The 24,151-nt window shown below is 53.7% G+C and overlaps 1 protein-coding gene and 1 long non-coding RNA gene across 2 annotated transcripts; one reads left to right on the top strand and one right to left on the bottom strand.

Moving 5' to 3' along the window:
- Nucleotides 1-4,555: 4,555 nt before the first annotated feature.
- Nucleotides 4,556-11,815, bottom strand: LOC121816975 (uncharacterized). Its single transcript, XR_006056741.2, has 2 exons — nt 11,697-11,815; nt 4,556-9,921 (listed from the first exon to the last, which is right to left on the bottom strand). It is a non-coding gene; the product is annotated as an uncharacterized LOC121816975 (long non-coding RNA).
- A 2,107-nt stretch (nt 11,816-13,922) lies between these two features.
- NEFH (neurofilament heavy chain) lies at nt 13,923-21,675 on the top strand. Its single transcript, XM_004017461.5, has 4 exons — nt 13,923-14,854; nt 16,666-16,865; nt 17,794-17,918; nt 19,060-21,675. Exons 1-4 carry the CDS (start codon nt 13,993-13,995, stop codon nt 21,071-21,073), a joined length of 3,201 nt encoding a protein of 1,066 aa, XP_004017510.5. The 5' UTR covers nt 13,923-13,992; the 3' UTR covers nt 21,074-21,675.
- The last annotated feature ends 2,476 nt before the right edge of the window (nt 21,676-24,151 follow it).

Below are 24,151 nucleotides of genomic sequence, written 5' to 3' on the forward strand. Positions count from 1 at the left end.
TGGTCTGGGGCCGGGACAGGTGAGATGGAACTCTGAGACAGTTCACTGTGTGATGAGATAGCCAAGGCGGGATGAAAAAAGGCATTTGGTGGATGATGGTGACATTAACCATAGCGATGTGCTGGGCTGTGCTCAGTCGCTCAGCCGTGTCTGACTTTCTGCGACCCCATGGACTGTAGCCCACCAGGCTCCTCTGTCCCTGGGGATTCTCCAGGCAAGAATACTGGACTGGGTTGCCATACCCTCCTCCGGGGATCTTCCTGACCCAGGAATCGAACCCAGGTCTCTGGCACTGCAGCCGGATTCTTTACAGTCTGAGCCACCAGGGAAGCAACAATGCTTCCTGAATATTAAACGCAGATGCTGGACCAGTCACCGTGAGGCTGAGCACAGCCCTGCAAGGGAGACAGTACTTTCCCCCCTGTTACAGATGAGGTAACTGAGGCCCAGAATGCCAGCAGGATGCCTACACAGCTGGCTCACTCCATCCCGGCCCCACAGACTCTCGTGGGCCCCTCCTTCTGGGCTCTGAGCTGCAGGCGGCCGAGGCTCTGTCTGCGTGGCCCCTGCTGACCCTTCAACCCACTCTGCACCAGGACACAAGATGAGTGGGCGCAGATCCGTGAGGGGTGGAGGCACACCCTCTCCCCACCTTCTCCATGTAAGTGGACATACGTCCAACCCTGCATCTATGTTTGGCAAAACCCATGGTCTGAGCTGAGCCTCACGCTAACTCAAGAGGTGGCCAAGGCCTGGAAAACCCCCTCCAACTCACTGACGAGAGCCTCAGGGAGGCTGTGTGCCTGGCTCAAGTCCCTGGCCGAGCCGGCAGCGATGGGCAAGCCCCTCTCCCTTCTCCTGGAGCCTGTCAGCTCTCTCTGAAGGAGGGTGAGCTTGCTGCCAAGGGTAAATGATGCCAGCTTAGAATGGGCCTGGTATCTAGCATCTCATCTAATTCTCTCAAAAACATTTTGGGGTTTTGGTGACAGTTTATTAAGATAGAATTCACATACCATACGATTCACCCACTTAAAGTGTACAAGTCAATGGTTTGTAGTGTATTCAGAGCTATGCAACCATCACCACACTAAAATCCATGCCCCTCAAAGCAGCCCTGTATTCTTTTACCTGTCATCCCTCAGTCCCCTCATCCCTTCAGCCCCAGGCAACCACCGGTCTACTTCCTTCCTATAGATACACCTATTGTGGATATTTCATATAGATGGAATCATATAACATTCACCAGCCTTTCGAATGGGGTGTTAATATTGCTCCCATTTCCCAGATGAAAGTGACTGAGGATTGGACAGGAGGAAACTTTACCAAGGGCCCTCAGTGAAGTAGGAACAAGCAGGGTCAGCACCCAGGCCACCTGATCCCAGAGGCCTGCTCTGCAGCATCCACGCCCCCGGTGAGGAAGCCTGGGGCTCACTGAGCCACCCACTCCTCCCCTCCCTTCTATCTGGACCCGGGACGGGACTTCACCCCCGAGTTCCTCCATCACACCCAGGGCTTCTGCCAGGAGGCACCAGACCCTGGGACCGCACCCAGTTGTCTCATGACCCCTGCTCTCAGTGCTACCGGCCTCAGCTCTGCCACCCCTCTGGAAAGCTCCTCCTGACTGCTCCCCTTTCTCGGCACTTCCACTGCGTGTGGAAGATGGGGCAGCCTGGCTCCCTCTCTGTGGTTGGGAAACTGAGGCTGTGGGGAGGTGTCTGGGGTCACCCAGTGAGACCAGGCAGAATGGGGACCTGGGCCAGGTCCCCAACTCCCGTACCACTGCTCTTCCTCCTGGCCATTTCCAGACAGGAAGCCCTCATCTCCTCCACTCCTATCCCATCCTGACATTGTCTTCAGGCCCTCAGGAAAGAGGTGGAAACCGAGGCTCAGCAAAGCCAGCAATCTGCCCAAGGCCACAGGCGCTGAGCCAGGACTCACCTGCTGATTCCCAGCCTCCCCCACCTGATGCGCTGGGTCAGGAGCCCCAGTTTGTGGTTCCCACGGCTCCGCAATTGGCCCCTCTATCCGCCCTCATGAAATGGGCTCCTTACTTGTGACCAGGGGAGCTGGGATCCCTGTCTTCTTCGTGGCTGTGTGTATCCCCGGTGTAGACCCTGGCCTGGAACAGGTCTCAGGAAAACAGAAAGTGTGTTAGTCTCTCAGTCACATCTGACTCTGCGACCCCATGGACTGTAGCCTACCAGGCTCCTCTGTCCATGGGATTCTCCAGGCAAGAATACTGGAGTGGGTTGCCATTGCCTTCTCCAGGGGCTCTTCTCAACCCAGGGATCAAACCTGGTCTCCTGCATTGGGGACAGATTCTTTACTGTCTGAGCCAACAAGGAAGCCCAGGTCTCAGGAAACATTTGTTGAATGAATGATGAAAAAAGAAAAGGGAGGAATGGGTGGGTGAGGGTGGTGAGGGCAGTTGAACCACCTGCTCAGAATCACAGGATGCCATTTGCCAGAATTACAGGGTCTTACACCAACTCTTCTGACTCCTAGAATTCCTTTGACCTTTAGGGGGTCTTATGCTTCTTGGGGAGTCACCCACACAATCCTGCACTCAGTTCGGAGGGCTCCTGGCCCCCTGCAGCTCACCTACAGGCTCCCCATGAGTCAAGTCTCTGTACCGCAGGTTGAGAACCCTATACAGGTCACACAGCCCTGTCCCGAGGATACGACAGGCGTGAACGCGCTTCACCAGAGCCTGAAGTCCAGCACACACTTCAGCTGTCTCAAGCGGGATCCTGCACTGAGCTGCAGCCCCTGGCACCCGACACGGCAGTTTTGACACCGATCCTCCGCCTCCTCCGTCCTTGCATGACCTGCTGCCCCTCCCCAGGGGCTGCTGCTGGCCAGGGACATGCTGGAATGCTCGTTAATGCTACTTCAGTTGCCATCAGGCCTGGCAGCCTGTGCCCACAGCCTCCAGGGCAGGGACTGCCTGCACCCCATTTCTGGGTCCCCGGTTGACTCAGCAGGACCCTGCCACTCTTCCCCCGCCCCTAACACCATTTTGGTCACAGAGGGCCGGGGATGGGCAGGGTCCAGGGCTCAGGAACCCTCCCAGTGCCCAGAACAGTGCTGCAGACACACCTCGTCACAGCTGTGTTTATTAAGGGTTTTCTAAGCCAGAAATAGTGTTAGGCTTTTTGCATATGTTTTTTCCCATCAAAGCTCAAATGAAGCTGGTCCTGTTACACACCATTCTACAAATGTGGAAACTGAGCCCCATAAAGCAGAGGTCACTTGTCTGAGATGTCCCAGAAGGAGTGTAGGCATTCATTCTTGGTCTGACTTCAGGGGTGGTGGATCCTGAACCATTAGTTACTGGTGATTGTCTGGAGGTGGCAGTTCGCCTTCAGCTGTGCAGGTGTCTGTCCTTGGAAGCCCAGCCCTAGGAATGAATGTTCTGAGTGACGTGGCAGATTCACACTTATTAGAATTTCTCAGAGGATGCAGAGTTTGCTGAACTTCAGCTTGTCTATTCATTTGCACTCATAAAATATTAAAGCTGGAAGGTGCCCTGGTCATTGGGATTGTCTAGTCTCCACATTTTATGAAAGCGGAAACTGAGGCCCAGAGGTGCAATGGTCTCGGCCCAGGGGTCCCCAAGTCACAGACAATTAGGAAGAAATCTGGGACTCCGGACATCATGTCAATGCTCCCTAAGATCAAACAATTCGAGCTCAGGAAGTAACACTCAGGGCCTTCCGGTGCAAGCCTTTCATTTTACAAAAGAGGAAACTGAGCCTCAGAGAAGAGAGGGGTCTTCCTAAGGCCAAGTGTACCACTGATGGTCCCCAAAGACCAAGTTTTGTACTCGCAGTGTGACCGGCCAGACGAGATAACCTTTCATTGATAAAGTGGCAATAACAGAACCTATAGTATGGGCTCACTCTCAGGAATATAAATGATGCTGGCCCTTAGGCCAGCACCCAGCACTCACTAAGGGCTCCAACTGTAGTGTATGCTATTAACACTGGGAGGCCCTTGTCATTTCCCCTCCGCCACCTGCCTTCCAGGCCAGATGTTTCTGGGTACAGAACAGTGGGTAAGACTGTGGAGTGCTGCTTCAGTCACTTGGTAGCTGGGTGACCTCGGACTGGTTACTAGTTTGTGACTCTGGGCTTCAAATGTCTCATCAGAAGATGGGATGGCAGGAAGGGACCTACTAGACAGGACTTTGGGGGGATGGATATAACACATGTGATAGGCTCCACGCAAAGCCAGGCCTATATGAAGTGCTCAACGGATCTGAGCTACCACTCACTACCGTGTTGCATGTCTGTCCCATCCCAGGCTGCAGGCCGCCTGGCCCAGTGTTAGGAGCAATGCAGCAAGGCAAGGCGATCTCTGAGCTCTGTGCCTCTTGTCTCCAGGGCAGGGACTGCCTGCACCCCACATCTGGGTCCCTAGATGACTCAGCAAGACTCTGCCTCTCTTCCCCTGCCCCTAACACCGTCTTGGTCACAGAGGGCAGAAGATGGGCAGGGTCCAAGGCTCAGGAACCCTCCCAGGGCCCAGAAATGTGACAACCGTTTATTAAGGGTTTTATTTAATAACCGTTTATTAAGCTGTGTTTATTAAGGGTTTTCTGAGCCAGAAATAGTGTTAGACTTTTTGCATATGTTTTCCCACCAAACCTCAAAAGAAGCTAGTCCTGTTACACACCATTCTACAGATGTGGAAACTGAGCCCCAGAAAGCAGAGGTTACTTGTCCGAGATGCCCCAGAGGGAGTGTAGGCATTCATTCTTGGGTTGGTCTGACTTCGGGGTGGATTCTGAACCATTGATTGTCTGGAGGCACAAGGACGCGGCTCTGCTTTCTCAGCGCCTGCCTGGAGGCGGGGATTCTGAAAATGCTGGGCAAAATTCCGGTTTTTGCAAGCGGAAGTGTCCCGGAGGAGCCCCCCTTTCAGGTGCAGAAACTGAGGTCTGGGAAAGGAACGTTGCTGTCCACAGACTCACAGACGCCCGGTCGCAGGCTCAGGGTTTGATGCACAGGTGTCCTCGCTTGTGGCACGGTAGCCCAGGGACGGTCCCCTTCCCCAGGAGCCCCCGCCCCCGAGGAAGAGCGCCCATCCCAGAGTTCCGCCTCCTCGGTTCAAGGCTGTGTGGTCAGTCCTCCCGGTGGCATCTCGGCGTCTGCCCTGGCGTTACGACAAAGGAAGCGATGGCAACCGAGGCCGCTGCCACCTTTCTGCAGTCTCCAGGGATGCCTCTGACCCGAAGCTGCGGCGATCAGGGCTGCCGGAAAGCTGGGTTCCAGCTGTAGGTAGCGCTCGCTGTCCGCCTGTCCGAGCCCGAGCGCTCGGAGGAGCGCTCGACAATCTTCGGCAGCCCGAGGGAAAGCTCGGGCATTTCCGGTGCCGAGGGGCGGGGCTGACCGTATTGCCGGCGTCTCCGCCAGCGCGAGCCAGTCAAGCCGGAAAGCCGGCCACCCTATTAGGAGGCGCAGAAACAGATTCCGTAACCTTGGAGCCTCGGTTTTTTCCTTTGGAAAATAGGCTTGATGACAAGTCTTGTGAGACGCCAGTGGGACCCAAATAAGTTTGTGAGAGGAAATGGAAGACACATTGATAGATATGCACGCTGCTGCTGCTGCTGCTAAAGTCGCTTCAGTCGTGTCCGACTCTGTGCGACCCCGTAGACGGCAGCCCACCAGCCTCCCCCGTCCCTGGGATTCTCCAGGCAAGAACACTGGAGTGGGTTGCCATTTCCTTCTCCAGTGCATGAAAGTGAATGCATGCTACTTGCCTCAGTTTGTTCATCTGTAATTAGGGGTCATTGTGCCTTCCATCCCTGTGTAAATTGTGAGAATTGAAAACTGTGGGTAAGACTCATAGAAAGGGCCTGGGGGACCTCCTTGGTGGTCCAGTGGCTGAGACTCCGAGTTCCAATGCAAGGGACCAGGGTTCGATCCCTGGTCAGGGAACTAGATCCCACATGCTGCAACTAAGACCTGGCTCAGCCAAATAAATAAGATTAAATCAAAAATAAAGAGCCTGGCACCTTGTAAGCACCCAGTAAAAGGTAATGATTGTGATAATGGGCGAAGAGCTCCCCTCAAGACAGGAAATAAAGTCCGCATGTCAGTTCCTGCTTCCCCTTCAGCTGCAGAGCCAGAGACAAGGCAGGTGCCAGATGTACTGAAACCACTGGCTGAGGGTCAGACCTGCCACTGACCACACGGGCTTCAGTTCCCGCATCTGTGTAACTGATGGCCCCGAAGGCCCTTTAGCCCTGCTTCCCTGAACTCTGAGTTGTGAAATGCAGTCCAAGACAGCTTCTACTTATAGATGGATAAGGTGGACTAGGGCCTATAGGGAGTCGCCATGGACATTTACTCTTTCCACAAACTTCACTGAGCTAACATTCTGGTACCAGGTCCTAGGAAGGCAACTTTAAGTAAGAGATGCTTCTTCAGTTCAGTTCAGTTCAGTTCAGTCACTCAGTCATGTCCGACTCTTTGTGATCCCATGAATCTCAGCATGCCAGGCCTCTCTGTCCATCACCAACTCTCGGAGTTCACTCAGACTCACATCCATCGAGTCAATGATGCCATCCAGCCATCTCATCCTCTGTCATCCCCTTCTCCTCCTGCCCACAATCTCTCCCAGCATCAGAGTCTTTTCCAATGAGTCAACTCTTTGCATGAGGTTGCCAAAGTATTGGAGTTTCAGCTTTAGCATCATTCCTTCCAAAGAACACCTAGGGCTGATCTCCTTTAGAATGGACTGGTTGGATCTCCTTGCAGTTCAAGGGACTCTCAAGAGTCTTCTCCAGCACCACAGTTCAAAAGCATCAATTCTTCAGCGCTCAGCTTTCTTCACAGTCCAACTCTCGCATCCATACATGACCAGTGGAAAAACCATAGCCTTGACTAGATGGACCTTTGTTGGCAAAGTAATGTCTCTGCTTGCCTTGCCCAAAGTTGGGTTAGGTGACAAACAGCCCTTTAGAATACAGGGTTAGGCTACAATAAGGGCAAGGCAGGGGGTCATAAGAGCCCACACCTTGGGGATTAGGGAAGGCTCCTTGAAGGTGAAGGGTAAAGAGAAGTTACGTGAAAATGGGGGCAGGGGAAAAGGATTTCAGCCAAGAAGTTCTGGGTATGGGTACAAGAAAATATTGCAGAATCAAGAATTTCTCAGAGGTGGGTCGGAAGCAGAAAAGATTCTGGGAGAGAGGGATGTCCTGAGCAAACACAGGGGTGGGGCCGGGTGGTTGTGTTCTGGAGCTTGGCAAGTGATTTAACCTTTCCAGGCCTCAATTTCCTCACCAAAGCTTTTTAGAGTGGACGTGATGCCTAAATGAGAAAATGTATGCAAAAGACTTAACAGCAGGGGCTTAATCAGCGAACTCAGAAGGTTGGTCAAGGCCAGATCAATACAGGCTGTTCTGCTGCAGGGACACTGGCTCAGAATGTACATACTCAGGCCCTCCACGAGAGATTCTGACTCAGAGGATCTGGGAGGGCACAGGGATTCACTTTGGTGACAAGCATTGAGGCGCGATTTTTAAAATTTTAATGAAAAGCACATTTTCTCCACTAACTCCCTCCAAGACCATAAAGACCTCAAGGTCAGCTCTGTCTCCTTTCTTCACTGCTAACCTCCCCGGAAGCCAGAAGGCAGTTCAGGTGCCCAGCAGAGTTTTTTACCTGCATGTGTGACCGAGTCCCCGACCCAGGTCTGCTCTGGGCTCCCACAGTCTTCTGTCCAGGGCAGGCGCCTGGCTCAGGGCTGGGGAAGAGGTTTCAAAAACTTTCCTGGCACATTTCCCATCTGCTGGCATTTGTTTCTGGTTGGTGCCAGCGTGCTTCCAGGCCCTGTGTGTCCTCATGCAGCCTGACCTTAGAGGGACGGGGGCTAGGATGCAGCTGCCCCTCAGTGAAGCAAACTTCATAGCCTCTGAGAACGTTTGTCAGGGCCTCTTTTAATGCATGCCCAGTAATGCTGCATTTACCTGCCAACAGAAATGAACTTTTATCCAACTGATAGTTCTTCCCCCAAGCCTCAATACTCCAATTTAAACTCATTGGTATAGAATCTTTCTCAAATGTATTATGGACAGCCTTTGCGTCCAGGATAAAGAGAAGAAGCATCACTTAAATATATTTTTCTGAAAGTGACTGTGCATCTTGAGAAGTGCAGGAGGCCCTGCTGTGAGCCACAGCCCCTCGGCCACCTTGCTCTGCGACCTTGGCAGATCACTTTCTCTCTCTGACCTAGACAGCCTAGTCCATATTGGGAGATGACCCTGCAGACCTAGGGCAACTGCTCTGGACACCACATACTTAGGTGGCCTGCACATAGTGAGCACCACACAGAGGTTGTCAGAATTGTTTTCTTGATGACCCAAGATCTGTACTGTGAACATCAAGCATGGTTCCATGACTACCATCTACTTATCTGTTGCCTCAGGCTAGGCCATCTGGAGAGCCGTTGGCCATCATTTCAACTACCTGACTGTAAAGTGGCCTGGGATGCCACCTTCCCCAAGACAATGCTGGTTCTCCACCTCCCTAGCTTCCACCAGATGCTGGAGGGAACTCCCAGAGCAAAGCTCCAGACAGTGTGACGGGACCAGGAAAGTGCTGGGTCCAGTTCTAAAGCAGTGGTCCTATGGGGACCCAGCTGAGCCTTCCCATGAACATGAAAAGTGGTAGCACAGTCTTACAGTTGAGCGTACCTGCTGTAGAGGCCAGCAGACCTGGATTTGGATCCCAGCTCCGCCATTTACTAGCTGTGACCTGGGCCAAGTTACCCAACCTCCTCTGAGCCTCCATTTCCAGAACCATGAAGTGAAAATATTTAATCTCATACAGTTGCTAGAATGAGAGAGGCTAGGTGTGAAAGCAAAGGTGCCTCTTCCTCTTCGTAGCAGAGCCTGAGTCCTCTTGTTGCTTAGCCTCTTGCACTGGGTAACAAGAAGAGAACATTCCTAGAGCATGTGTGAGTCCACAAGCCTCACCTGCTAGAACTGGTCCCTTAGGAAAGACCAACGAACCCTCTCACTCTCAGGCTCAGGAGCCACAGCCAGAGCACCATTCATCTGTAATTGCTCGCAAGGGGAACTGGAAGAGCGGAGGAGATGGGGCGGATCTGTAAATCCACCCACCAGCTATTGACCTTTTCGGCAGAATTCAGCCTCCCACCCAGTGTCCTCCCAGGGTGGCAGACGGGTGGGCGGGCAGGCAGACCTACTGCAGGCTTTCATCAGTTTTGGGCCAGTCCCCTGTGGTTACAACCGCGGCGGATACTAGGAGGGGGAGGCTTATGCAAAACTGCACGCAGTTCAGTTTTTTGCTGTCTGCTTCATAAAGGGAGTAGGGGGAGGGAGGCCACCTCCCCTTTACTATAAGTCAAGTCCTGCAAAAATAGGACACCTCTAAGGAGCGGGGGGGAGGAAGAGGGGAGGAAGAAAAGGATAAGGAGGACAGAGAAACTGGGGTGGAGGAGAGATGGAAGGAACAGAGAGAGGGAGGGAAGGAGAGAGAGTGTATGAGGTATGAACACCAAAGAGAGATAAGGAGAAAGGGAAATGCTCTGCGCTTCACAGACACACAAAAATAAGTGCTGAATTAAAAAAGAAAAAGGTATTACTGAGGGGAGTTTGCAAGCAATGTAGTAGGCAGGGTCTGAGCCCTAGCGAAGGTGACCTCGTGCAGCTCAGGCTGGCTGGAAGGCTCTTAGCCGGCAGTGGCTGCCCTCCAAGGGCTCAGCCAGCCGGGAGCTGTCCAGATGACTGGTGCTGAAACGCCCAGGTACTCACCAGCTTCTCAAAGAGGACTTGCTCAGCCATTCGACTATTTGTTAAGCTCTGCTGTATGCCAACCACTGTTCCAAGGGCTGAGGAAAGCACCACTGAATAAGACAGGCAAAAGTCCTTGATTTTATGAAGCTTACACCCTATGGGAGGAAATAAGGTAAGATAGTACAATTGTCCATGTTAGAAAAGGTCAAGTTCTATGGAGAGACATAAAGTAGGAAGAGAATGAGCTTAGCAAATACATTCCCAAACAGAGGTCATAGCGAGGTGACACAGTGCTGTATGATGCCATGGCTGGGAGTGAGCCCCTACGTAAAGGATGTACTGACGCTGGGTCACAGGTCACAGGGACTCTCAGTTGGATGACCTGTCAGGGGCCAGACTCCAGTTCCAGGCAGCTGCTTGTTCCCTCTCTGGGGGCCTCTCATTCCTCCAACCTCAGGCCATCTGGGCCCCTCAGTGCCAGAGAAATGGGTTTCCACCTTCTGTACACAGCACCAGCTTAAGGTTGGATGATTTGAGACCCTGTCACTGGGTCAACTTGGGCAAGTCACTTCCTTACTCTGGCCTTTGTTTACTCATATATAAAAGGGACAATGATCCTTGCCTAGTGATTCTTGCCATGTTTGAGGAGGTACCAAGTGGTGGCTGAGTTCTGTCTGCTGTACGCATGGGGTATTCCCCCTCACTGGGGTATCATACTTCAGAGTCCACAGGGCTTACCACAGGGTCTAACCCTGTAGACACTGAATGAATGGAGTGGCAGCAATGCTTGGCCAGTGTTCACTTAAAGCCATGTTTCACCCTCACCCTTCACTCTGCAGCCCTGTTCCTGAAAAGCACTAACCCTGAAGGAGAGCCCAGAGGGAACAGGGCCTGAAGCCCATGCCTGAGTGGGTCCTGCAGTCTGGGTCACTTTGGGTGACACCTGAGGGGTCAGAAACTACTGTGGTCAAAGAAGTTTTGGGGAACTTGGCACCTCTGGGATATTCCCAATGCTCATCACCACGTCCAGGCTGAAAGAGTTGCACCAAGAGTCCTGTTAACTTTCTTCAGCTGTTAAGCTCCTGTTTCCCCTCCATTTTGGAGGAATGCTTATCATAATCCTCAAGAAGTTCCCCTGAGAAATGCTGCACTGGGATTTGGGAAGGACTTGAGAATCCTTGTCCCAGGGAGACAATTTTAGAAGTTTCTGGGCTTCCAGACCTCAGTGTTTTTTGTACGCCCATCACATAGAAGGCACTCAGGAAACTTGTGAAGAATGGATGAATGGATGGATACATGGCACTGTTGTTCTACTCAGTTTCAAACGGTAAAAACTGAGGGCAGCAAGAGCAAAGGGATTTGAGACTCAAGGACTCGGGGCAGAATCATTTTTAGTCCCCTTTAGACTACAAGTTTGGCTGAAGAACTGCTGGAATTTATTCATCCATCCATTCATTCACCTAATGACAATTCAGAGTGGTAAGTGTGATGTGGTGGATTAGCACTGGGGACCATGGAGGGGATAACTGACCACATGTGGGGGGAAAAGGGAATGACTTCCAGGAGGTGAGCCTGAAGGGCCCTTTGAGGGGACTGACCTCAGGATTCCCACCCTCATGTCATTTTCCAGCCACATGAATCACACGAGGGACTTCTTGCTTAGAATCCCACGGTTGTGGGCCCCCAGCCTTGACAGAATGCACCCTGGCCCCCTCCTCTCTTTTACCCAGCCCCTGCTGCCACTCCCCCTGCTGCCAGCTGCTTGTCAGCCTCCCCACACCCAGAGGACAGATCTGCACTACGCAGATGACTGGAAAGACCCAAAGGACCAGAACTAATGGCAAGCTTCCAAGCAGGATGACAAGTCAATGGGGAGCCCTCTGCAAGCCCCCCAAATGCCATTCTCAGAAGCCTCAGGCCAGACACTCACCTCCATCCTCCCAGCACCAACTGCACACCTGCCCTTCTGCCCCCTGCAAACTGGAGCATGGCTGGATCTTTAAACTGGGGAAAAATGCTTCATCATGTTCTGCTTCTCCATGCAAAACCAGAAACTCCCTTCCCCCTCCCTCCTCCTCCCCAGCGCACTCTCCTCCCAGTAAAACCTGGTTAAAGGGACAGTACAATCACATCCCCGTCTCTGAGGGCCTGCTTAGAACCAGGGGTCTGGGAGTGATGTGGAGTGCAGAGAGAAAAGGACAGATAGAGGTCTTCCCTAGGGTATTTGTCTGTCCCCATCCTGGGGAGCCTACAGAAGGAAAACCATGCAGACTGGAAATGTAGTGGGGGTTGAATTAACTGCCTGAGGGAGGCTCAGGTCTGGGATGGAAGACTTCAGTGACTCCCTAGGGGGTCTCAAGTCTCCCTGCCTCACCGCACCTGACATGTAGGCCCCTTCAGCTCCAATGGAAGGGCAAGACAGGTGTGTATGTGGGAGAATGTCACAGAATGGAGGGAACTGGACCCCCAATAGAAGGTCAAGGGGCTGGGTCTCTGGCTGGCAGGGTGACCCCACTGGATTACCCATCCACCCCTCCTCAGTCCCCCATCTGCATAGCACAGGGATCAGACATCAGGGAGATAGAATTCCTCCCTCCCATCCCTCAAGGGGAAGGCAGAGGTTAATTAACCCCTTTGTCCCCAACAGAGAGTAGGCCCTGTCCTTGGTGCTGAAGCTCAGCTGCAGCACCACCCCCACTCCCAAGGCTCTTGACTGGAGTCAAACCCAAGACAAAGCTAAATATCAACAGCAGTGCAGGTCCCCCAAATACAAAGGCCCTCTTTTCTACCTGAATTAAGGCTTGTGGGGGTGAGCAGCTCTGGTACGCTGAAAGCTTCTCACCGCTTCTCTGGGTGTGAGAAGGGAGCCCAGTCATGACACCCACTTGTCTCTTGTGGGTGTGGGGAGAAATGACAAGTTGAAGCCGAGGAGATGGAGAGGGGAGAGGAAGAAAGGACTTCCGAGTTGTGGGGAAGTGGCTGCTATGTCCACGGGCAGTAGAATTCGTCTCCTCTACTGTTGCTGGAGACTTCCCAAGTCTCCAGGGGTCTCAAGTTGCAGCCTGACCTAGAGCAAGGTCTGTTCTTTGTACCGATGGGCAAACCGAGTGGGGGTGGGGGCAACATGTTCAAGGTCATTTGCCAGCAACTGTGGAGCTGTCCTCGGTGTGCAGACCCTGGCCCGAGGGACTCCTGGCACCCCTGCTACCTCCCCCAACCTCACAACCAACTCACACCAGCTCTCCCAACTCCACGCCTCGTTCCCTGAAGTACCCCCACTCTTGGTTCTTTGACCCTTGCACACTCTGCCTTCACAGGGAACCCTCTGCCCACTTCACTGAGGGTCCTTCTTGCTGGGGCCGGTTTCAGGGTCTCCTGCCTCCTATCCTGAGGAGAGCACTGCGCCCACCCCCAATCCAGGCTTCCCTTCTCTAGCCTCTGCAGTGTCTCCCACACCCCCAATTCAGGGCAGCCTTGCCGCCCCTCCCCAACTCCAGGTCGCCCTCCCCCTTTTCCGGCCGGTTGCCGAGTTCTTGAGCCCTCTCCTGGTGGCCTCTCTAGCAGCTAGGGGAACAGTTACCTCCATTCAGGGGTCTTCTATCTCTACTCTCTGTAGCGCCCACCAGGCCTCCATTCAGAAGTACTTTTCTCCTCCCCTATTCCGGGCGGGCTGCAGACACTGTGAGCTCCCTCTCCTGAGGGTCTAACTATCAGGGAAATCCTGTGCGTCCTATCACTCGGGGTCCTCATCCTACTGCGTCTCCCACCACCCCATCCCGAGGGCATCCTGCCCCATTCCCATCTGGTCTCCTTGCCCTCGCTCCCCCATTTCGGGCGCCTTCTCTCTTTTCGAACATAGTAGTAGGGTCTCGCCACCCGCACCCGGGGGGTCCCCGGCGGTCCACTCCGGGAGTCCTCTACCGTCTGACGCCCTCGGCGGGGTGGGGGCGCGGGTCTCCTCTGACGCTGCGTTGTCGATTCCCCTTCACTCCCAGGTTCCCCTGCCCCGCCCCTCTCACTGCGGCGGAGCCGGCCGGCCCCGGGCCGCTGGGGGAGGAGGCGGAGAGGGCGGGGCCCTCCTCCCCCCTCCCCCGGACTGCTGAGGGGCTGGACCCCGCCGGGCTGCTATAAAAGGGCCGGCCGGCCCGGAGGTGCCGCAGTGTCGCCCGCCTCTTCCCAGCCTCAGGGCTCCTTCTCCGCCGGTGGCCGCACCCGCTCCGGCCACGATGAGCTTCAGCGGCGCCGACGCGCTGCTGGGCGCCTTCGCGCCGCTTCACGGAGGCGGCAGCTTGCACTATGCGCTGGCTCGCAAAGGCGGCGCGGCCGGAGCGCGCTCTGCAACCGCCTCCTCCAGCGGATTCCACTCATGGGCGCGGACCTCCGTGAGCTCCGTGTCGGCCTCCCCGAGCCGCTTCCGAGGCGCCGGGACTGCCTCCAGCACCGACTCGCTAGACACCCTGAGCAACGGACCGGAGGGCTGCATGGTGGTGGCGCGCAGCGAGAAGGAGCAGCTGCAGGCGCTGAACGACCGCTTCGCGGGCTACATCGACAAGGTGCGGCAGCTCGAGGCGCATAACCGCAGCCTGGAGGGCGAGGCGGCGGCGCTGCGGCAGCAGCAGGCGGGCCGCGCCGCCATGGGCGAGCTGTACGAGCGCGAGGTGCGCGAGATGCGCGGCGCGGTGCTGCGCTTGGGCGCGGCTCGCGGCCAGCTGCGCCTGGAGCAGGAGCACCTGCTGGAGGACATCGCGCACGTGCGCCAGCGCCTGGACGACGAGGCCCGGCAGCGCGAGGAGACCGAGGCAGCGACGCGCGCACTGGCCCGCTTTGCGCAGGAGGCCGAGGCAGCGCGCGTCGAGCTGCAGAAAAAGGCGCAAGCCCTGCAGGAAGAGTGCGGCTACCTGCGGCGTCACCACCAGGAGGAGGTGGGCGAGCTGCTCGGTCAGATTCAGAGCAGCAGCGCCGCGCAGACGCAGGCCGAGGCGCGCGATGCCCTCAAGTGCGACGTGACGTCGGCCCTGCGCGAGATCCGCGCGCAGCTTGAAGGCCACACGGTGCAGAGCACTCTCCAGTCCGAGGAGTGGTTCCGAGGTTTGCAGGCGCGGGGGGCAGGGAGGAGGGGCGCCCCCTGGTGGTCGGACATCGAGAGGCAGGGTGGTGTGACCTAGGGGGTCGGTGGAGTCGTCCTAGAGGGCTAGGTTGGATGGTGCGGTTGCTCAGGTTCCCCCAGCAAACGGCACGCCCCTTAGCTAAAAAACAGTTTTACTCTGGGTCTCTTGTGGGATACTCCCCGCCTCTTCCTCCCCACTCTAGGTTTTCCTTTGGCCTTCTCCAGGGTCCTTGTATCTGTCCTTCAATTCTTCGTCCTCTCTGCTCTTTTTCCCAAGTCAGGGTAACCCCCCCTACTGTGAGTCCCCCTTCCAACAGGTTCCCTCTACCGCTCCAAAGCGGTGCCGGCTTCTAGTTGTCGGGGCCGGGAGGTCCCTCATTGCCCTTCAAAGTAACATCCCTTCCCTGTCGAATGCTGCCCATCCCCCTCTTCTGCACACTGCAGGGGACCCCATTCTCCTGACACCTATCAGGCCCCTCCTGGCTACAGTCGGAGAGGGTGAGTCATTCTCACATTCTCTCTCCCCAGGAAGGCCATCATTACAACCAATTGGTGTGTGAGGCTGAAGGGGCCAGGGGGCCCCTAAATGTCCTCTCTCCCCTTCCTAAAAGCTGGGAGCCTCCCAAATCCATCTCCCTCCCCCACCTCCACGCCACCCTGAGTCAGCTAGGGTGCAGCTGCTGCAGCTCTGAAGCTATGTCCAACACCCGCAGGGTGACTTTGACCCACACTTGCCCTCTCTGGTTTTCATTCCTTTTGGTGTTAGAAGGGGGATGGACCAACTGGGCTTCTTACCCTGGGGAGTTCCACGCTCCTTAAAACTTCTGCACTGTTCTTGGGAGAGGGCACAGAGGCTTCAGTGATTTTCAGAGAAGCCTGTGACCCACAGTGGGTAAGAATCCTCACCCATCTGGATGGTCTCTAAGTCTCTGGAAGCGCTAGGAGAGAAAACCAGAAAAGCTGGGGTTTGGGTGCATGGCTTTTCCAGTTCCTGCCTCTCCTCTGCGGTAGCAGAACTACCCCTCCCCCATCTCTGCAGCAGCAAGGCTCCTCCCAGAGCAAACCTCCCTGCCCTCTTGGACTTCCATCCCAGGACTTCTGGATCACTCTTCTTCCTCCCCAACTCCTAAGACTCAGGTCCTGAGTATCATTATCTCAGGATTCAGCATGCTCACTGTCAGGAGGTTCACACTAGATCTCCAGACCCACTCTGGCCCCTGAAGCCTTCTGGGAACCTGCAGCCTGTTGCTCACAGGAGCCAGGGTGTGGCTGCCATAGGCACAGGGGCTCCTGTGCTAGAGAACGCGCAGCCAGGGGGAGGAAGGGGCAGAGGAGCTGGCACACGGGCCCCAGACTCCACAGGGATCTGGGCTCTGCTGGGGCTGCATGGTTCCCAGAGCCCTAGTGCCTCTAAAGGTCATAGGCTCATTGATTTGTTCAACCCCAAGCTAGAGGTTAAGCTCCACGGGCCAGGTTTCATAACCCCCAGCACTGGGGAGCTGAACCAGGAGGGCCAGAAGAAATAGGGCCTTCTATTGCTGTGCAGGACCTGAGGCCTGCATCTGGGGAGTCAGGGCGTGATCTTTGGAGCCAGATACACACTAGATTTGAACCCCAGTCCTGCTGCTCAAGCTGGCCTGCTGGCCTTGGGCAGTGTCATTGGCCTGCCACAAAGGACAGGAGGAGTGAAGCACCCACAGTAGCCCCTGGCACTCAGGAGGCCCTTCACCGTGTGTGGCCCCTTCCAAACCCAGCTGTGTCTAACCCTGTGCCCTGCCCCTCTCTCCCCCAGTGAGGCTGGACCGACTGTCTGAGGCAGCCAAGGTGAACACAGACGCCATGCGCTCAGCACAGGAGGAGATATCTGAGTACCGGCGCCAGCTGCAGGCCAGGACCACAGAGCTGGAGACGCTCAAAAGCACCAAGGACTCGCTGGAGAGGCAGCGCTCTGAGCTGGAGGACCGTCACCAGGCTGACATCGCATCCTACCAGGTGGGCAGGGGTGGGGCAGAAAGCCAGACCACCTCACCTGGCTGGGTGACCCTGGACAAGTCACTGTCCCTCTTTGAGTGGAGAGCATAGGCCTTAGAGTCAGACAGGCCAGGGGTACCTGTATGTCTTTCTAGCTGTGTGACCCTAAGAAAGTTATCTGCCTCTCTCTGTGACTGAATTCTCTCAGTGCAATTTTTTTAAAAAAGTCTCCTTTGCAGAGCTATGAAGATTAGAGAGATGAACTTCTCATGAGATGAGTGAGAGATGGCAGAGTCTTGGTCATGCTGGGTGTTCAGTAAACAGTAACCAGTGTCTGAGTGAGGACAGCCTGGGAAGGCCTCAGTAGATACCTCCCGCTAAAGATAATGATTGAAAGAAAGTGTCTAAAAATTATTTTAGAGAACTTATTGTACAAGCAGTATGTGGTTATTGTAGAAAAAGAGGTTGCTTTTTACTCAGCCATGATGGTTTACTTTAAGCAGTGGCTCAGTGGGCTCAGGGTCGGGGAGAAGCTTCAGCTCGTGTTTAGCACGCTTCTGGGTGTTGTCTCAGTCATCAACGGCAGTTGCCTCCCAAGCCTTTAATATGCAGGTGCTTTGGAGCACTGGGCAGACAATAGGGAGCCAAAGCAGACAAGTTCCCACTGAGCCCTTTCTAAGCTTAAGATCTGTAAAAATTCACCCGCCATCCCACTGACCTGTGATAGCCACAGTCGGTGTCTGGCGTGTTTCATTCCAGAACACTCCCCAGGCTGAGGTTATACACACAGCGGGATGTTTGTTCCAGGTCCATGAATGAGGTCCCGAAGCTTTCGCAAGGTCGGGGCTGGCCCGGACAGCACTGGGTTTGCGGAGCCTGCTCCAGCCTCGCTGGTGGCAAGGGCCCCATGGTGACTGACGGTGACGCATGTGTGACTTCTCCTCCCCAGGAGGCCATCCAGCAGCTGGATGCAGAGCTGAGGAACACCAAGTGGGAGATGGCGGCCCAGCTCCGAGAGTACCAGGACCTACTCAATGTCAAGATGGCTCTGGACATTGAGATCGCTGCTTACAGGTGAGGGGGCCTGGGGCCTTTGGGTGGTGGGAGCCCTTGTGTTCTCAGAAGGAGAAGCCTTGGATTTTAAGCTCCATAGTGAGGTAGCCTGCTGTCTTAGAGACCAAAAAAAAAAAAAAAAAAAAAATTTTTTTCTTACTATCATGAAATGTATACAGCATAAAATTTACCTTTTAGCCATTTTAAAGTATACGGTTCAGTGGCATTAAAACTATTTACATTGCTGTCCAGTCATCACCATCATCTACCTCCAGAACACTTTCTGTCTTCCCACACTGAAATTCGGTGCTCATTAAACCATAACTCCCTGATCCCTTCCCTTCCTTCCCCCGAGTCCTGGCCACCACTGTTCTGCCTTCTGAGAGGCAAATATCTTGAGAGTGACTTAGAGGGTCTGACAGTGATTTAGAGGGTTAAAGCTCCCCACCCTCTTCTCAGATTCAGCCAGCCAGAGGCCTGTCTTGGGAGAGAAAGGAGGGCCTTGAGTTGTCAAGGACCTTTACAACTCTACCTCTTAAAGAGATTCTTTTCATTCATTATTTCATGGAAACCACCCTCTAAGGTAGAAACTCTTAATGACCCTGTTTTTACCAATGAGGAGACTGAGGCTTGAAGAGTTTGAATGGCTTTGCTAATAAGGTCACAGTTCTAGTGGGTAGGAAAGAGCAGAAACTCTGCCCCTACTCTATTCCTAAACTTCAAAGGATGAGAATATAACAACAGACCCTTGAAATTCAAATGGGAACATTCTAATACCTTTAAAGCCCAGGTTTATAAATGTGGAATTTCTTGCTCATACTCCCCCCTTTCCCTTAAACAACATTTTGAGGGACAATACATGTAAATTTTGTTAATATAGGCGTTCTCTCTTAAGGGCCATTTTTCAGAGGTAAAAAAGTTTTACAAGTGGTAGCCTTAGCTGAATTAAAACAAGAGCAATGCCACTGGGGTACAGATTCTGGGAGTCCTTGGGATGATCTGCTAGTGACCTCCTCCAGTCTAAGTGCCCACCATTCACATCCCTTCTTCCACCAACCTATGTATCACTACACACAGGGGTCTTCGGAGTAACTCAGAAAGCCCCCTGCCTCAGTGACCAACCTTGAGTTCACAGTAACACGTTTCATTATCCATTCTGCAGAAAACTCCTGGAAGGCGAGGAGTGTCGGATCGGCTTTGGCCCAGGTCCTTTCCTCCTTCCAGAAGGACTCCCCAAGATCCCCTCCGTGTCCACTCACATCAAAGTCAAAAGTGAAGAGAAGATCAAGATGGTGGAAAAGTCAGAGAAGGAAACTGTGATTGTGGAGGAACAGACAGAGGAGGTCCAGGTGACGGAGGAAGTGACTGAAGAGGAGGAGAAAGAGGCCAAAGAGGAGGGAGGAGAAGAAGCAACACGGGCTCCCCCAGCAGAAGAGGCCGCATCCCCAGAGAAGGAGGAGGCCAAGTCCCCAGCCGAGGCCAAGTCCCCTGCGAAGGAGGAGGCCAAATCCCCAGAGAAGGAGGAGGCCAAGTCACCAGCTGAGGTGAAGTCCCCTGAGAAGGCCAAGTCCCCCGTGGAGGCCAAGTCCCCAGAGAAAGCCAAGTCCCCTGTGGAGGCCAAGTCTCCAGAAAAGGCCAAGTCCCCAGAGAAGGTCAAATCTCCAGTGGAGGCCAAGTCCCCAGAGAAGGAGGAGGCCAAGTCCCCAGAGAAGGCCAAGTCCCCAGTGGAGGCTAAGTCCCCTGTGAAGGAGGAGGCCAAGTCCCCAGAGAAGGCCAAGTCCCCAGTGGAGGCTAAGTCCCCAGAGAAGGCCAAGTCCCCTGTGAAGGAGGAGGCCAAGTCCCCAGAGAAGGCCAAGTCCCCAGTGGAGGCTAAGTCCCCTGTGAAGGAGGAGGCCAAGTCCCCAGAGAAGGCCAAGTCTCCAGTGGAGGCCAAATCCCCAGAGAAGGCCAAGTCTCCTGTGAAAGAGGAGGCCAAGTCCCCAGAGAAGGCCAAGTCTCCTGTGAAAGAGGAGGCCAAGTCCCCAGAGAAGGCCAAGTCTCCTGTGAAAGAGGAGGCCAAGTCTCCTACGAAGGAGGAGGCCAAATCCCCAGAGAAGGCCAAGTCTCCTGCGAAGGAGGAGGCCAAGTCCCCAGAGAAGGCCAAGTCTCCAGTGGAGGCCAAGTCCCCAGAGAAGGCCAAGTCTCCTACGAAGGAGGAGGCCAAATCCCCAGAGAAGGCCAAGTCTCCTGCGAAGGAGGAGGCCAAGTCCCCAGAGAAGGCCAAGTCTCCTGTGAAGGAGGAGGCCAAGTCCCCAGAGAAGGCCAAGTCTCCTGTGAAGGAGGAGGCCAAGTCCCCAGAGAAGGCCAAGTCTCCTGTGAAGGAGGAGGCCAAGTCCCCAGAGAAGGCCAAGTCTCCTGTGAAGGAGGAGGCCAAGTCCCCAGAGAAGGCCAAGTCCCCAGTGGAGGCCAAGTCCCCAGAGAAGCCCAAAAGCCCTGTGAAGGAGGAGGCCAAATCCCCAGAGAAGGCCAAGTCTCCTGTGAAGGATGAGGCCAAGGCTCCTGGGAAGGAGGTCCCAAAGAAGGAGGAGGCCAAGTCCCCTGTGAAGGAGGAAGAAAAACCCCAGGAGGTGAGAGCCAAAGAGCCCCCAAAGAAGGCAGAGGAAGAGAAAGCTCCAGCCATACCCAAAGCTGAGGAGAAGAAGGACAGCAAGAAAGATGAGGTGCCCAAGAAGGAGGCTCCAAAGCCTGAGGAGAAGAAGGAGCCTGCTGTAGAAAAGCCCAAAGAACCCAAAGCTGAAGCCAAGAAGGAAGAGGCTGAAGATAAGAAAAAAGCAACCACCCCAGAGAAGGAGGCTCCTGCCAAGGGGAAGGAAGAGGCCAAGCCTAAAGAGAAGACTGAGGTGGCCAAGAAGGAACCAGATGATGCCAAGGCCAAAGAACCCAGCAAAGCAGCAGAAAAGCCAAAGAAAGAAGAGACGCCAGCAGCACCGGAGAAAAAAGACGCCAAGGAAGGGAAGGCCGCAGAAGCCAAGAAGCCTGAAGAGAAACCCAAAACAGAGGCCCAAGCCAAGGAACCTGGCAAGGAGGCCTCCACACCCGGGAAAGCCAAGGCTGAGAAATCCTCCAGCACAGACCAGAAAGACAGCAGACCTGCAGAGAAGGCTGCAGAAGATAAGGCCACCAAGGGGGAGAAGTAAGGCAGGGAGAAGAGATCGTTCAGAGCAGCCAAAGAAACTCAGGGGGGTCTGGGAGCTCAAGGGTCAGCATCACAAATTTTCACTTTTTTCTCTCTTTTCTTTAAGAAGAAACTCTGCTTAGACAACAGGCCCTCCTTCACCAAACAGGAATTTCTATTAGCAATATGTTAGCAAGAGAGGGTCCTCCCAACTCCCAGCCCCATGGCCCAAACCCTCCCTAGGCGATGGGCAATTATGTTATGATAGCTTATGTAGCCGAATGTGATATATGCCGAATGCCACACGTAAACACTTGACTATACAGACTGCCCCCTCCTCTCCAAATAAGTGCATTTATTTCCTGTATGTGCAACTGACAGATGACCGCAATAATGAATGAGCAGTTAGAAACACATTATGCTTGAGATGTCTTAACCTATTCCTGAATGCCTTCTATTTTCCAAAGGGGTGGTCGAGTCCTTGCCTAAAGCTCTCTGTCCCGGAAGAGCTGCAGCAGGTGGGGCTGGGCGCTGACCACTGTACCACGCCAGGGCGCACTTTTCCACTGGAGTCCTCTTTCAATTGCTTCTGTGCAATAAAACCAAGTGCTTATAAAATAGAAATGTGACTGTTGTCATTTCTTCTTCTCCCCTGGACGGGCTGGGGGATGGGCAAGGGATGTCTTAATTTTACACCTGAGAATGCACAGGACTGGGAGGGAACAGGAAATCTTGTGCACGTCCGGGACTGGTTACGAGGCTGCTCTCAGGCTATTTCCTGGGTACACACCCAGGCACTGCTCAGTGCTTTGAAATCTTATAAACAGGTGGCCTGCTGTGGGGTTTCTCCACAAGATCCATGTGCCACCTACATAAGCATCTGGGTATCTTATAAACATGCAGACTCCTTCATTCCACCGACCTCTGAATTAGTATCTGAGGGGTTGGCCTGGGACACTGCAGGCTTCACCAACTCCCACTTGGTTCTAATGTACACTGAAGTCTGGGGACAGGTGAGGTCCTGGGGACATGGAGCCATCTATTTAAGAGCTCTGCATATGTCCTTGTTTTGTAAGGAGGGATGAGCTTTCTGAATGAGGGGCTGTATGTAGCTAATTCACCTGTACTGAAGACTACAGTCACCACTATTGGGAACAATTTGTTAACAGTCGCCTAATTGCACTCCAACATGCTTCTCTGGACATGCTTTTGAAACCTGCAGTGCTCATGTGGATTTATGTGGGGTCTTCAGTGTAAAAATTTGACCTCGTGACTTACTTCTAATAACTAGAATATGGCAAAGTGATAGGATGTCATTTCTGAGAGTAGATTACAAACAGATTCTGGCTTCTGTTTTGCTTGTTCTCCATTGCTCTCTTACCTGGTCATTCTGCTGGAAGCCAGCTGCCATGTGGTAAGCTGCTCTGGGGATAAGGCTTCAGAAAGCCAGGAGCGGAAAGAGCCAATAGCCAGTGAAGAACAACGGTCCTCAGAACAACAAGAAACCGAATCCTGCCAACAACCACGCTGTCGAATGTGGACAAAGATCCTCCCCTGCTGAGCCCCAGACTACACCCTGATTGTAGCTTTCGGAGAGGCCTTAAGGAAGAAGTGCCCAGCTAAACTGCACCTGGATGATAGATGTCTGCTGCTTTAAGCCACTAAGCTTTGGAGCAATATGTTACATAGATAATACGGCTTTGACATCACAGGGAAACATGATACATATTAGAGTTACAATGGCTCTCATGAATCATTGTCTCAGCCAATGTCTACAGAAGACACGAAGGGACTGGTCCAGACTAGAATCCAGGTCATCAGTTTCGGTCACCACTTACTGGGCATCCCCCAGGACTGGCCTCTGGACTACACATTTTATGTCCACTGTCTAATAAAAGAGCCCAGTTGAGCAAGCGCTGTTAAACTTGCATTTCTTAGTCGAGGAATCTGAGGCTTAGAGAAGCAGACCTTGCCCAAAGTCCAGAACCAGGAAGAGGTGGTGCATGGATTTAAATTCAGGCCTGTCTGAGCACAGAACCCAGGCTCATCCTTACTCAGCGGTCCAGCTGCCGTCCTCTCTGGGGACAGGCTACATGGCCACCCCTAAACCAGGTGCTGGAGGTATTTAGATGGTCTCCTTCTCATGGTGGCCCCAAGTGGCACAGGCAGAGCGGAAGGACCTGACCATGATACCCTCTCTCTTCTGCTGTTGGCCAGAGGCCTCTTTCCACTCCTGGCCTTTTGAAGGCTTATCCTCAGAGCACCTTACCACATGGCAGCTGGCTTCCAGCAGAATGACCAGGTGAGAGCAAGGGAGAACAAGCGAAACGGAAGCCAGCATCTTTTTAATCTACTCTCAGAAATGACACGGACATGCTCCCAGTGCTGTAGGCAGGAGTCACAGGTCAGACACCAACCAGACAGACTTTAACCATCTGCCAAACAAAATCACCCTGCCTCCGGGAGTATAACAAACCTTAGGAAAAACTGATAGAGTCAATTTGCTATGGAATTGCTTGTCAGACGTTAGCGGCCTGGGGGACACGGGTGGAATGTGGACAGAGCTGACTGCTTTAGGATGTGCCCTTCCGGCTGGCTAGCTGTTAGCTCTGCAGACACAGCTGGGTTGATGAAAGTCATCCCTAGGGAGACTGTTTCAGAAAGGAGAGGTTAGGTTCTGTCTGTAACGATAAACAACTACATCTCACTGGCTTAACACAAAAGAAAGCATCTTACTCACTCACGCTATGCACCCCTGGGTGGGCTGGCACAGGTCTCTGTCCATGGTAGGTCGCTCACGGACCCAGCTAACAGGGGATCCATCTAGACCCAGGCTTCCAAGTTCACTGAGGCAGGGGTGAGTGGATGTGGCAAGCCAGGCACGGGCTCATTCTTCACGCTTGTACCCATAAGTGATACAGGTCTCATCTGGCAACATTTCATGGGCTAAAGCAATCCACGTGCTTTTATCCAACATCAGAGTGGGTGGGAAGAGTCGTCCTACCGAGTGTGGAGGAGGACAGTGGGAATTCTTTTAGGGGAAAACAAACTAGTTTAAGCAAAATACTTGCTACTGATATTTAATAATGATTCATATAAC

The sequence above is a fragment of the Ovis aries genome, chromosome 17 (assembly GCF_016772045.2).
Source record: "Ovis aries strain OAR_USU_Benz2616 breed Rambouillet chromosome 17, ARS-UI_Ramb_v3.0, whole genome shotgun sequence".
Taxonomy (NCBI): Eukaryota; Metazoa; Chordata; class Mammalia; order Artiodactyla; family Bovidae; genus Ovis; species Ovis aries.